The sequence below is a fragment of the Mirounga angustirostris genome, unplaced genomic scaffold (genome assembly GCF_029215605.1).
Source record: "Mirounga angustirostris isolate CCGP_5_RB_7025 unplaced genomic scaffold, mMirAng1.0.hap1 SCAF_8, whole genome shotgun sequence".
In the NCBI taxonomy this organism is placed as follows: Eukaryota; Metazoa; Chordata; class Mammalia; order Carnivora; family Phocidae; genus Mirounga; species Mirounga angustirostris.
Genome location: NW_026991716.1, coordinates 116,993,009 through 117,006,426, shown reverse-complemented (window position 1 = coordinate 117,006,426; position 13,418 = coordinate 116,993,009). Strand labels below are relative to the sequence as shown.

Genomic DNA, 13,418 nt, shown 5'->3' with positions numbered 1-13,418 from the left:
CATGAATTATAGGCAGTTCCTTTCTGTAGCTCTTTCTTTTTTTTTTTTTTAATTTTTTTTTTTTTAAGATTTTATTTATTTATCTTAGAGAGAGAGACTGAGAGAGAGAGAGCATGAGAGGGGAGAGGGTCGGGAGGGTCAGAGGGAGAAGCAGACTCCCTGCCTAGCAGGGAGCCCGATGCGGGACTCGATCCAGGGACTCCAGGATCATGAGCTGAGCCGAAGGCAGTCGCTTCTGTAGCTCTTTCAATACTGATCATATACTTTGCCATTCAGTAGGGTTTATTCTTAGATTTCCTCTGAAATAAATTATTAATGTGGGAATTATATTTGTGGGCATTGTTATTTATGGAGATAGTTATATATGGCAATTAATTCTGGGTGTGTCTTTGAGACATGTTAGTGCTCTGGTAGAATTTTAGCATTTTACCAGTTTATTATTATTAAGTTTGTTATTAAGTTTATTGAGGCCACATGTTTTTCTTGAGGCAGATACATGTGGGCCCTCCACAGTCTTGTTCTCAGTGCCTTTTGCTGCGGCAGGTTAGATTTACTAAGAACACATTGAGTCTCTTTAATTCACAATGCAGTGTGACATGTACAGGGTGAGGGTGATAGACACAGAAACTCTCCCAAATGTTGATTTTGGTTATTAAAAGATTAATATCAGGATATGTTGAGAAGAGTTGATAATTTTATTAAAATGAAATTATGACTATTTCCTTACTTTGTTGTATTTCTTTTAGGAGGTGATACGAGCCTGTGCTGCAAAGGTAAGTAATTTTTATTGGAAGGAAGATAACTTTACAACCGTAGCTTTCACTCTGATGTACCAAAAAATTGAAATGTACCACTCGTACTTTTTAATAGGACTTTTACAAAAGTTAATCAGATGTGTATTTTCCTTATTTGAGCTTGAATTTATCAAGGAATTATCTATAGGAATCTGAGAATTTAGCAAGTACCTTCATATTTTTGAAGATTTAAGAATATTAAGCAATAGGGATATATTTTCAGTAAAGGACCAGCACAGTCATTTGATCCTCTGAGAAAAATATATACGATACTTAATAGGTAAGAGACACCAGTACAGTTCAGTGGATGTATGCTGAGTAAATTGTATAAGCCTTGAAATGCATGCAAGCTGCACAGGAATAGCAATGATACACGGTGCTGATAATGCTCTTGATCATTTATACCAATGTTTCACACTTCTTTTTCCATTTAGCTATGTAGCAATTCTGAGGCACAGATTAGATATTATTGTTATTCCAGTTTTAGAAAGGAGGAAGCTGAGGCTTATTGAAGTTAAGTGATTTGCTCAAGACCCCAAAGTTAGTCTAAAAATAGTAGCATGTAAAAAGGTTTTGATTATTAAACAATTTCAACGAAATTGTATCCGAGATGCTTTCAACACAGCACCTTTCTTCCTTTTACAAGCAAGGTTATTTTATATCCAGCCTTTAATTCAGTCATCAAGAAAATAAATGTTAATTTAAAAGAGTTGGAATGGCATGCCATGTTTGTCCTTCCCTCTTCTTCTGTCCACTCCCAAAATTCAGTTGAATAATTAGACGTTCATTCATTTATGAAATGTAATTATATCTGACACGAGATGAAAGGGTGAGACCTTCAAAAGGGAATTAGAATGGTGTTTGTATGTTCAAAGACTGCTTTATGTAATAGTGCAATGGAAGTATTTTTTTATTCACTAGACATCTACTACCATGTGGCAGGCACTTGGAATACAGAAGTAAGTAGTAGGCTATTGTTTCTTTTCACATGGGGCATCTTATGGAGGGAACATGTCAGAAAACACTGGGCTTACTGAGCTGTCCAGTATCAGTGACCCATTACTTTTTTACATTTTATGTAAGTGAAATCAAATAATATGGGGTCATTTATAACTGGCTTCTTTCACTTAGGATAAGGTTTTCACAATTCCTCCATTTGTTGCATGTTATAAATACTATTTTTTATTACCATATAAGATTCCATTGTATAAATATATTACATTTTGTTTACCCATTCATTAGTTTATAGACATTTGGGTTGTTTCCACTTTGGGGCTATTAGAAATAATGCTACTGTGATCGTGTATGTGCAAGTTTTTGTGTAAGCATATGTTTTCATTTCTCGGGATATATATCAAAGAGTGGAATTGCTGGGACATATGATAACTCTGCATTTAACGTTTTGCAAAACAACTAAACTTACCCCAAGCGGCTGCACCATTTTATATTCCTGCCAGGAAGGTATAAGTGTTCCAGTTTCTCCTCATTCGTGCCACTGTGAATTTTCTCTCTTTTTTAGGAAATAGCTATCCTAGTGGGTAAGAAATGATACCTCATTGTGCTTTTTGATTTCTGTTTCCCTAATGACTAATGGCATTGAACATTTTTGATGTGCCATTTGTGTATCTTATTTGGAGAAATATCTGTTCAAATTCTTTAAAAATTTTTTTTTGTCTTTCTGGGGGTGCCTGGGTGGCTCAGTCGTTAAGCGTCTGCCTTTGGCTCAGGTCATGATCCCGGAGTTTGGGGAATCAAGCCCCACATCGGGCTCCCCGCTCAGCGGGGTGTCTGCTTCTCCCTCTGCCCCTCACCCTGCTCATGTTCTCTCTCTCTCACTCTCTCTGTCTCTCTCTCAAATAAATAAATAAAATTATTAAAAAAAAAAGTTAAAAATATTTTTTTGTCTTTTTAATGTTCACTTTTAAGAGTTCTTTATATGTTCTGGATAGAAGTCTCTTATCAGATGATTTATTCCTCTTCGTGAGTTGTCTTTCCACTTTCTAGATGGTGACCTATAAAACAAAAAGGTTTTAATTTTTATGAAATTCAGTTTATCTATTTTTTTCTTTTGTCACTTTGCTGTGGTGTCATATCTAAGAAACCATTGCCTAACCTGCATTCCAAAGATTTACTTCCTTTTTTAAAAATTTTAATATGTTTAACTCTAACATTTAGGTCTGTGATTATTTTGAGTTCATGTTTTTATGTGTATAATGCAATGTAGAGGTCTGATTTTATCCCATTGCATGTGGCTGTCTAGTTGTCTCAGCACCATTTGTTGAAAAGGCTACTCTTACCCCATTGAATGGTCTGAGCACCATTGTCAAAAGTCTTTAATCTTGAAAGCAGAGTATATTTCTGCAGTTTCTCATCTATTACAACCAGGATAATAAATTTTTACCAGGTATCTAATTTTCTTCTTCCCTGAATCCCAGCTAAAGTTTTATGTTGTTGAAAATTCACTCATTTTTTCTTTTTTTTTTTATAAAGATTTTATTTATTTATTTGACAGAGAAAGACGCAGCGAAAGAGGGAACACAAACGGGGAGTGGGAGAGGGAGAAGCAGACTCCCTGCCGAGCAGGGAGCCCGATGCGGGACTCGATCCAGGGACTCCAGGATCATGACCTGAGCCGAAGGCAGTCGCTTAACCAACTGAGCCACCCAGGCGCCCTCATTTTTTCTATTAACATTATTTAATCCTTGCCTACTAAGGATTGTGTGTGTGTGTGTGTGCGCGCGCGTGCACACACGTGTGCTTGGGCTGCCCCCAAAGTATGCTCCTAAAAGGCCTCTCAAGAGAAACACTTGACAAGGAGTAGGTCCTGCCCTGTAGAAGTCCTCATCTAGAAAGATAACTGGCATGCTGGAGAGCAGAAAGAAGAGCACTGTGTGTAAGTAGTAACAGTGAGCAAGCAAGGGGAAACAGTGTTTGATGGCCAGGTTGGAGAGGTGATCAGGAGATTATGCATGCCTGTTAGCCTGGAAGTGCAGGGGAGGCATAATTTCCTTTCTGTCCAAGGTTCTGTGGCTGGTCTAACAGTTAAATTGACTTAAAAATTAATAAAAGAAAAATAATTATGTACATATGGGAGCCCCACAAAGAAGGAGACTACAAAGCTGCCAGGCAGTTGAGGCTTTTCTACCATCTTTACTGGAGGAAAGGGATAGGGGTCTAGGGGTTCAAAGTGGGACAGCAGTTCAGGGGAAGGTGAGAGGAGGAACTGTTTGGTAAACAAAGGCTTCCCCTCCACTGAGGTGAAAAGTTCTCTCTGGACACAGCTCTCTTCCTAGTAGAGGCCCCTTTTCTAATGTAAATTTCCCTTATTAAAGGGCAGCTTCTATACCTGTTTTCAGAGCTTCTCCAGTATCTGCAGTTTCTCAAAATAATCCTTATGCCAGAGAGGCATATTTGAGGGTGACATGTTCTGCTAAACCTTCAGTAAAGACTTAGATATTGTTTCAATCAGAGAAGCAGTGATGGAGGTATTAAGCTGGGGAGAATGTGAGAATAGATTTTAAAAGGGGAGCAATCCAAGAGGAGTTGGTAGCCTGGACTAAGGATAGTGTAAAAGATAAATGGATACCTATTAAAAATTTTAATAAATAAGTTTATTTGAGCAAAAATTTATTTGAATGGCATAGTCCCAAACTGGAAGTGGTTAGAAGTGCTCCACTGGCAGGAACTGAAGAAAGACTTTTCTAGAGAAAAGGCTGAAGCAAAGCAAGGAGATTATAAATTGACTCTAGTTTAAAGCCTAATCGGCTGTTGGTGATTGGTTGTCCTTAGGTTTCGATTTTGTAACCTTGAGGTGTTTACAGTCTTAGATTTGGGCTTGCTTCTGTAGGCTGTAAGCTCAGCCGCCATGGCATTAGAACTGTGTCAGACTCATGGCCTCATGTTTAACAGTGGCAGTAACGAAGATGCAGGCAGTGGACACATTTGCGATGTATTTTGGAAGTAGATGTAACACAGCTCGGTGATGCATTGGATGTGGTGTAAGTGAAGGAATGCAAAGTCGGTGTCCCTTCCAGCAGGTGTACAGATGCTGGCAGTGGCAGGAGGTAATGAGATGAGGAATGCTGGAGTGGGGGTAGCAATTTTTAGGAGTGGAGTTTTGAATAGGGATATAGTTGTATACTAGGCAATTGGATTTCTGAGTCTTGAGTGCAGGGAGTAAGTCAGGGCTGGTGTTCTCTATTTTTAATCTGTGAAATTGAGTAAGATCAGCTGGGGAGAGACAGCTAAATACCTGAGGCACTCGGCCAGGAAAAGGGGATGTCAGGGAAGCCTGGGGGAGAGTATTTCAAGAAAGAGGAGTGGTAAACTGTCACATGCTACTGAGAGAATGAGTAAAAGAGGATAGAAAATTGAGGATTGTATTTAGCTAGGTGTCCTTTGGTTACCTTGATGAAAACCATTTAAGTGGCACAGTTGAAGTGCGTTGAGGACAAAATGGAAGCCCATAAGTTTTGACCGGGGAGCAGAGAAACAGGACCTGAAGAGGAATCTCAGATGGACAGTATTAAAGCATACTTATTTGCTGATTGGAATAATCCAGTGGAGATGGAGAAGTGGGTAATGTACCATGGAGGTGGTAATTGCAGGACTCAAGTCCTTGAAAAAGTGAAAGAAGTTGTAGTCCTGAATACTAATGGAGACACTGGCCTTAAGAGAAGGGATTTTTCACCCCTTCTGATAGGCATATAGGTAGAAACTGGGTAGATGCTTAGATACAGATGTGATGATGGGAAGCTGAGAGTTCTCATCTGATTGCTCCAAGACAGTAATTGGTATTAGAAGTCTTGCATTGCTCTGAATTGTTATAGCCCTAAAATATCTTCATATGAATTTATAATTTACAAATTTCCTCGCTCTTTCCTTTGCTTGGGGTTGGATTGAAGCCTATCAGAAATGGTATTACCTGGAGTCTATTTTCATTAAGCTTTGTATTCCTCACAAATGGAATTAATTTGTTTTTCTCATGTTCCCAAACATATTTATATTCATTTATATTCATACCTGGCATCATAATTGGTCCCATTCTTCCTTAAATGATAATTAGTTCTGCCTGTCTTTTCCAGAATTAAATTATGAATTCCCTCAAGGAGAAACATCTCTGTCTTTCTGCTTTCTCTCCTTCCTTCCTTCCTTCCTTCCTTCCTTTCTTCCTTCCTTCCTTCCTTCCTTCCTTCCTTTTCGTCCCTGTTTTCCCTCCTTTCCTTCTTTCCCAGCTTTATGTAGTATTGACTCCACCTCTGATCTTATATTTCTGAATTTCTACATTCCTCTGCAGCTTAACGCCATGGAATTCTATTTGTTTTTTTTAATTATTAATATCCCCTACCCTAGATGAATATAAAGGCAGCCACGCTAAAGTTTATTGAATTATATTTAGTAGAACAATGCTATAAAGGTAAGGTAATAACTAAATTATAGTTAAATATATCCTAGAACATATTATTCACTGAAAGGTAAAAAAAATTAAAAAATAGATAATTCAGAGAAGATAATTTTTTAATCTCCTAAAAAAAGTTTGGATATTTGAGATTTTGAGATTTGAGATTTGAATAGAATACCGGTTTGCAGTTTTTTGGAGAGTTTCTTTTTGATAATTTTTAATTTGTTTTTAATGCTCGTAATTATTTCTTCATGTCATTTCAAAACTGTATAAAAGCAAATCAAGTGTTGTTATTTTGACAATATTTGGGAGACTGGCTTGACTGTAGGAGGGTACAGGCCACAGTAGGCCACTGAAATTATGGAATTTCATTCCTGGAAATTTTAGAAAACAGGAAAAACTGCTTGTGATAGGAAAAGCCAATTTTTCCCCCATGTGTCTCCTTTACTCTTGCACTACTATCAGTACTCGAAATACTTCTGGCACCAGATGTGCTGTGGTTTTTCCCACACCAAGCAGCTCTCTGCAATACCAGCTGGGTGTCCCACAATTTGACTCCGTTGTGACACTGTCTACCTGGGGATGGCGGCAGATTGGCAGATCCCACAGGTTAAGGACTCAATCCCACAAGACTTCACCTGCCCCCCTCCCCCAACCTCTACCATTTCCGATGCCAGTTGCAGGTCCAGGTTGTTACCTGTGTTTCTGACCAATCAGGTATAAATAGAAGGTTTCCCATGACAATTCCTCAGGCTCAGTTCACTGGAGCAGCTCACTAAGAACTCGGGAGAACAGTTTACTATTTGCCAGTTTATTATAAAGGATACAGATGAACATCCAGATGGAGAGCTGCACAGGGCAGAGTATGTGGGGAGGGGCCTGGAACTTCCATGCCCTCTGCAGGCACACCACTCTCCCGGCATTCCCACGTGCCACCAGCCAGGAAGCTCTCCAGACCCCATACGGCCGGTAGTTTTATGGAGATTTCTTCAGGTAGGCATGATCAGTTATAATTTCATTTCTAGCCCCTCTCCGCTCTCTGGAAAATGAGGGATGGGCTACAAATTCCAAGCTTCTAATCATGGCGTGGTCTTTCTGGAGAGCAGCTCTCATCCCAGAACACACCAAGAGTCACTTCAGGAGAACAAAAGACATTTCTTTCACCCAGGAAATTCCAAGGTATGTTAAGAGCTCAGTGTCTGGAACCAGAGTCAAAGACCAAATATTAGAACAAAAGATCCTCCTAGTACTTCACTTAGGAAATTACAGGGTTTTAGGAGATCTGTGCCAGGAACTGGAGCTAGAAACCAATATATTTTTTTCTATTATTTCACACACTAATTTCTAGATGTAAATTTGAGTATTAAACCATGTAATTTAATGTGTTCCTTACATTTAAGCCCTTCTCTAATTTTTATCATTAAAAAGTTAGATTTGGGAAGTCTGAAAAACAAAAAGATTTAAAAAAATAGTCCAGGGGCGCCTGGGTGGCTCAGTCGTTAAGCGCCTGCCTTCAGCTCAGGTCATGATCCCAGAGTCCTGGGATCGAGCACCGCATCGGGCTCCCTGCTCAGCAGAGAGCCTGCTTCTCCCTCTCTCTCTGCCTGCCTCTCTGCCTACTTGTGCTCTCTCTGTCTCTCTGTCAAATAAATAAAATCTTTAAAAAAAAAATAGAGAATCCAGAGAAGATAATTTTTTTAATCTCCTAAAACAAGTTTGGATATTTTTATCATGAAGAGGTAAAAAGTAAGTTGAGATTTGAATAGAATAGTGGTTCAACAACAAACACCACCTTAACTTTGGGCAAGATTTTAAACATACTCCTTTCACGTGTATATTAATTCATTTGACCTCTATGCAGTTCTTATTAGTGCTATATGAGTTATATACTAAAGAAAGATGAACAAAAACTGGTTCTTCACTGTCAAGGAGATTATAGTCTGGTGCATGGAGATTAACCAAATAGATAAGCACACTGAAATGTTACCAGTGTTGTGATAATAGAAGATAGAGGATACAAGGCATAGTGGGGAGAGAAAGGAGGGAGACGTAAGTTCTCCTGGGAGAATCTGAAAGGCTTTTCACACATGATGTAATACTTGAGCTAAAGCTTGAAAAAGGAGTTGGCATCCACCAGGAAGATGGAGCCAAAAGGAAAGCCCATTCCTGGAAATGAAGCAGTAAGACCTAAGTCACAGGTTCATGAAACAACCTGGACAGTCTGCAGAGCTACACATATTTTGTTGTAGCTGGAAAGTAGGAAAAGGAGCGATAAGGTTGGAGAGCGAGGTAGTTATTAGAATATAGAAAGCTTTGTATGCCAGGCTAAAAACTATGGACTTTATCTAATGGAACGGCTGATGCTGGGTTTTAACAAGAAATGTTACTCAGTAAAACTAGCATTTTAGAAAGAGCTTGTTAGCCGTGTAGAAGAATTAGAGAAACAGGAAATAGGGAAAACAAATCAGGGGACGATTGCAGTAGTTTGCAAGCAGAGAGGAAGGCCTGACCCACAGCACTGACTGGAGAAAGAGTGGGACCAGATGTCAGAGCATTTAATTGACTTAGTGACTAATTCTCTGTGGAGGGTGAGATGGCAATGTAGGATTCCCACCTTTCTGGCCGGGGCAACTAGGTGGATAGAGAGAGCTTTCCCTGAGGAAGTAAATAGTTGAAGAGAAGTTAGTTTAGTCTTGAACCTAGTGATTGGAAGAGTTTTGGATTTAAGAAACGTCTTGTGATGAGCACTGGGTGTTATTGAACACTACATCAGAAACTACTGATATATGTTGGCTAACAACATAAAAATTAAAAAAAAAAAAAGTCAGCATAGATGGCAGATGAAGTGATGCAAACAAACGTTACTGCCCAGGGGAACCACACAGAGTGAGGGAAGAGAGGGTCCAGTGGGTCTAACAAACAACCCTGATAAGCAGTGGCAGGATAAACCAACAAATAGTTTTCCAGAAACAAGAGGGAGTGATGGGCAGTGTTAGAGATCGCAACCGCTTAAATGAATCTGCTAACTGACCATTTGAAGTCTTGGGTGTGGTGACTTTAATTTCAAATTTAGTCTTCTGGTGGAGAAAAGCATAGTTGTATTTGGTTGAAATTGAATGGTTAAGTTATATGGATAGCAGTTACGTGCTGTTTTTCAAGGAGTTTAGCTTTCAGTGAAGCTTAAGGAAATTATGGAATCGTTGTGAGAATTTTTGATTGTTTGCTATTTGTTTTTATACTGAAGTAGAAAGATCTCTGCTTATATACTATAGGGAAACAGCCAATAGAGCATTTGAAAGTAGAATTTGGAAGCACTTTAGGTATTCCCAAGGGAACAGATGGAGGGATTAATCTTGAACAGAAGGACACTAGAAGAAAAGAGGTTGAGGGTGGATGCAAGAGGTATATTCTTTCATAGGTTTGAAAATGAAGATTTCAGAGGGCTGAAGACCAAATTTTCTCTGTGAAGTAAGGAAATATATTAAGAAAAGAGGCAAAGGTTTGGAGAAAACCAAAATATATTGAGGTTAAATTGACTTTGACTAAGGCATGTTGTTGGATAGGTGGTTTGAACCAGCACCAAATCTTAATTTTAAGCTTTGCACAGGGAATCCTGTTAATCATCTTTGCACTACCAGTCCTTGGTATATATATCAGAGGCTCAAAAAGTCTGGATTAAGTGCTGCAAAATAAAACTTCGTTATAACTGATTCAAATTGGAATTCTGGTTTTTTAGTTCATGTAGCAGTGATGAACTGACTTGGGGGAGATTTTCTGGCACCTCACCCCACTGTAGAAATTTCTCTTCCAATAGGAAGTGTGTTTCTTCCTAATCCCTCACGTCACTGTAGTAATTTATAAGGAAAATATATAGAGACGCAGAGCTCATGTTTGAATTTCTCTTTATGATACCATAGGCTACTCATTTGTTAGGTTTTACTTACCTAGAAATCACAGGAACTTAAGCTGCTTTAAATTTATGGTACGAGAATGTTGATACCTGGCTTCAGTTGCCCTGAATCTCTGGCTCAAGTTTTCTGTTTCACTTGTTCTTTAATTATTGGGATTCTAATTTTTATAACAGAAGTTTGATTTGCAACAGAATGTTTCCTGGGCATTGGGGGTTTTTTTGCAACCAGAACCATCTTCAAATTGAAGTATTATCTGCATTGTTGTTCAATTTTAATGGAAAAAAATAGCCTTCTGGAGGAGGGAGGGAGACAAATTTACAAACATAAGTATATAGACAGTATTATCATCTTTCAGGTTATAATTTAAAACCAATTTGAGATGTCTTCACAGCTTGAAATTTTAAAAACAATTCTACTTTAGGTGAATGTAGCATATAATCTAAAATCAGCGAAGATGATTAGGCTTGCAAATGTATATGAAAATGAATGTTATATATCTCCCAAAGGTTTCATAGTTTAGCTAACCACTAAAAAAGAAACTAATTGTTAGCTTGTTCAGTGTTGTGCACTCAGTTTTAGATCCAGTGACTTTTTTAATATGAAAATAAACCTTCTCAAAAAAAAAAAATTAACCCTCTCTTAGGGAATTAGAATTTGTGTATTTTGTACAAAGCTGCTTCTGCTCTGAAAGAGTAGGCAAAAACATTTTTGTGATTAACGTGACACGAAGTTCAGGTGATACTTTTTCTTTTTTTCTATTATGAATTTCATTAAATTTGTATGCTTTTCATTTTCCCCAGTTTGGAGGTATTAAACTGACTTTGGCAGACTGTGGTTTTTGCATGAAGCAAGCAGAAGAATGTGTTGTGAAAAGAGGGCAGATTCGTGTAGGGTAGACTATCTTAGCCAACCTCTCTGTTGTTGTAAAATTATTAAGCAATTCTTTTCCACAGCATGTATTTCAAAAATAGATATTGCTTCACTCTGTTTAATGGTTATTATTATTTTTCCCCCTCTAAGTAAAGTAGTGCATATGTATAGGCTAGCTCTGAAAATACTTTGAGTGCTAATTTCAAATCACTATAATAATTAACAACTGTCCAAGACCTTTGAAATCTGTGTGTTGTCACTTACCACTTCATAGATATTAGTCTCTCAAGAAATGTGTCAAGAAAGAGCAGAGTTTTAAAAATGCTTAGAAAAAAACTGTGAAGTCTTTCTGTTTGAGCAGAGACATTTAAGTATCCTATTCTAGCTTTCCTGGTGGTGTTTTTGGTTTTAGCACAAGTAAACATCTGAAGAGGAAGATTGAAAAGCCGTGTGTGTGTGTGTGTGTGTCCAAAGCCTATTGTGTGTGTGTGTGTGTCGTTTGTGTGTGTGTGTGTGTGTCCTATTCTAGCTTTCCTGGTGGTGTTTTTGGGTTTAGCACAAGTAAACATCTGAAGAGGAAGACTGAAAAGCCTATTGTGTGTGTGTGTGTCCAAAGCCTATTGTGTGTGTGTGTCCAAAGCCTATTGTGCGTGTGTGTGTCCAAAGCCTATTGTGTGTGTGTCGTGTGTGTTTGTGTCGTTGTGTGTGTGTGTCGTGTGTGTGTGTGTCCCATCCCCAACATAGTGTGTGTGTGTGTGTGTCGTTGTGTGTGTGTGTGTGTGTGTCCTATTCTAGCTTTCCTGGTGGTGTTTTTGGGTTTAGCACAAGTAAACATCTGAAGAGGAAGACTGAAAAGCCTATTGTGTGTGTGTGTGTGTGTCCAAAGCCTATTGTGTGTGTGTGTCCAAAGCCTATTGTGTGTGTGTCCAAAGCCTATTGTGTGTGTGTGTCGTGTGTGTGTGTCGTTGTGTGTGTGTCGTGTGTGTCGTGTGTGTGTGTCGTTGTGTGTGTCGTGTGTGTGTCGTGTGTGTGTGTCATTGTGTGTATGTATGTGTGTGTCCCATCCCCAACATTGTGTGTGTGTGTGTGTCGTTGTGTGTGTGTGTGTGTGTGTCCCATCCCCAGCATACACCTGTTCTTTTGCACCAGGTTTCAAAATGCAGATGATTGTTTGACATGTAGGATAAAAATTTTTAAGAACACAGAAGTAAAACTGAAAATGATTCTAAAAAGAGAAGTGGATTAGATTGTTAAGGGATAAATATATCATTGTATATAGTACTTCCATTTAAAAGCATAGCACTCTGAAATATGTACTGCATCATCATGTTAAATTACATGTTCCTAATTACTCTGACTTCTAGTGATGTTAATAATAGTAACTAATATTTCTATAGAACTTTATTTGTGTAGTAGCCTATGGCTTCCCTTTGCCAACATATTAAGTAGATTTTTTACTTAATACGTTATTTAGTGCTTTATGTATTCGCATATGCGAATGGCACTTTATGATACCAGTCATCTTTATTGTTCCTCCAGCACATTCCCATTGAAGCATACCTACTTTTTAAAATTTTTATTATCTGCGCTTAAAGGTGGAAATAAAGCTCAAAGATATGAGATGATTTCGTTGTTACTTTAGGTATTGTATTAATATAAATAGTCACCATTAATTTTGGTCAGTGTTTAATAATGGATTCTGATAGAATTTTTAAAGCTAGATAGTTTTTTTAGCACTGGTGTGGTATTTGATCCCATCTAACTACTTTGAAAAATATTTGTTTTTTATAAAATGATATCACAACAGTTTACCAGCTTTAGAACTATATTGTCATATGGTCTTAATGAATGGACTTTTTCACCAAATATGTAAAAGCCCTTTGCTTTAAGAGAAAAAGCTTAATCTAAGATACACCATTTACTGTCACTGTTTGAAAGAAGAGAAGCATTTACAAACGTTATGTAAATGATGAGTCAGATAAAGGACATGTAATAACCACAGTCCACTACTATGTAGAGCACCAAAAGGGAATCTTTAAATGCTAATACAGTGGTAGTCCTGAGTGGTTTCGATTATTCTTTAAAAAGAGAGAAGGCAGCTATTTTCATATATTAGTATATATATGCCATAAACTATCCTTTAACAGTTGGCAAGTCACAGATTACATTTTGCAGTAAATTAGAAATTCAAACTTCCAAATTTTTCAGAATTAGATCACATTTTATCATGATTTCTGAAGATGAAGATATTTCAAAAAATAATAAATATATAATGAATAATTTAATAATTGAACAAGAGACTAGATCATTGCCAAAATTAATTCTAAGTTACAAGATAAGTTTACTTATACATTTAAAACTTTTTTGTGACCTGTTGTTGTACTTGTTACAGGTATCATTTTTGGAAGACAGTATTGTATTCAGACAGTCATAGTAAGCTTT

At 37.8% G+C, this 13,418-nt stretch overlaps 1 protein-coding gene across 26 annotated transcripts in view; it reads left to right on the top strand.

The window, feature by feature from the left end:
• AHI1 (Abelson helper integration site 1) overlaps positions 1 to 13,418 on the top strand; it is a 227,091-nt gene that overhangs the window by 88,572 nt on the left and 125,101 nt on the right. For 21 of the 26 annotated variants that reach the window (XR_010413773.1, XR_010413777.1, XR_010413774.1 and 18 more), the window contains exon 20: positions 747 to 773. Coding sequence is in view for 8 of the 26 variants with exons in the window: in XM_064598126.1 (XP_064454196.1) it covers positions 747 to 773 (27 nt within the window). In the remaining 18 variants the exon portion in view is untranslated. Of the gene's footprint in view, positions 1 to 746; positions 774 to 1,715; positions 1,754 to 3,306; positions 13,283 to 13,418 lie in introns of those variants that run through there. The other 5 variants (XR_010413788.1, XR_010413787.1, XR_010413786.1 and 2 more) reach the window with 2 other exon arrangements.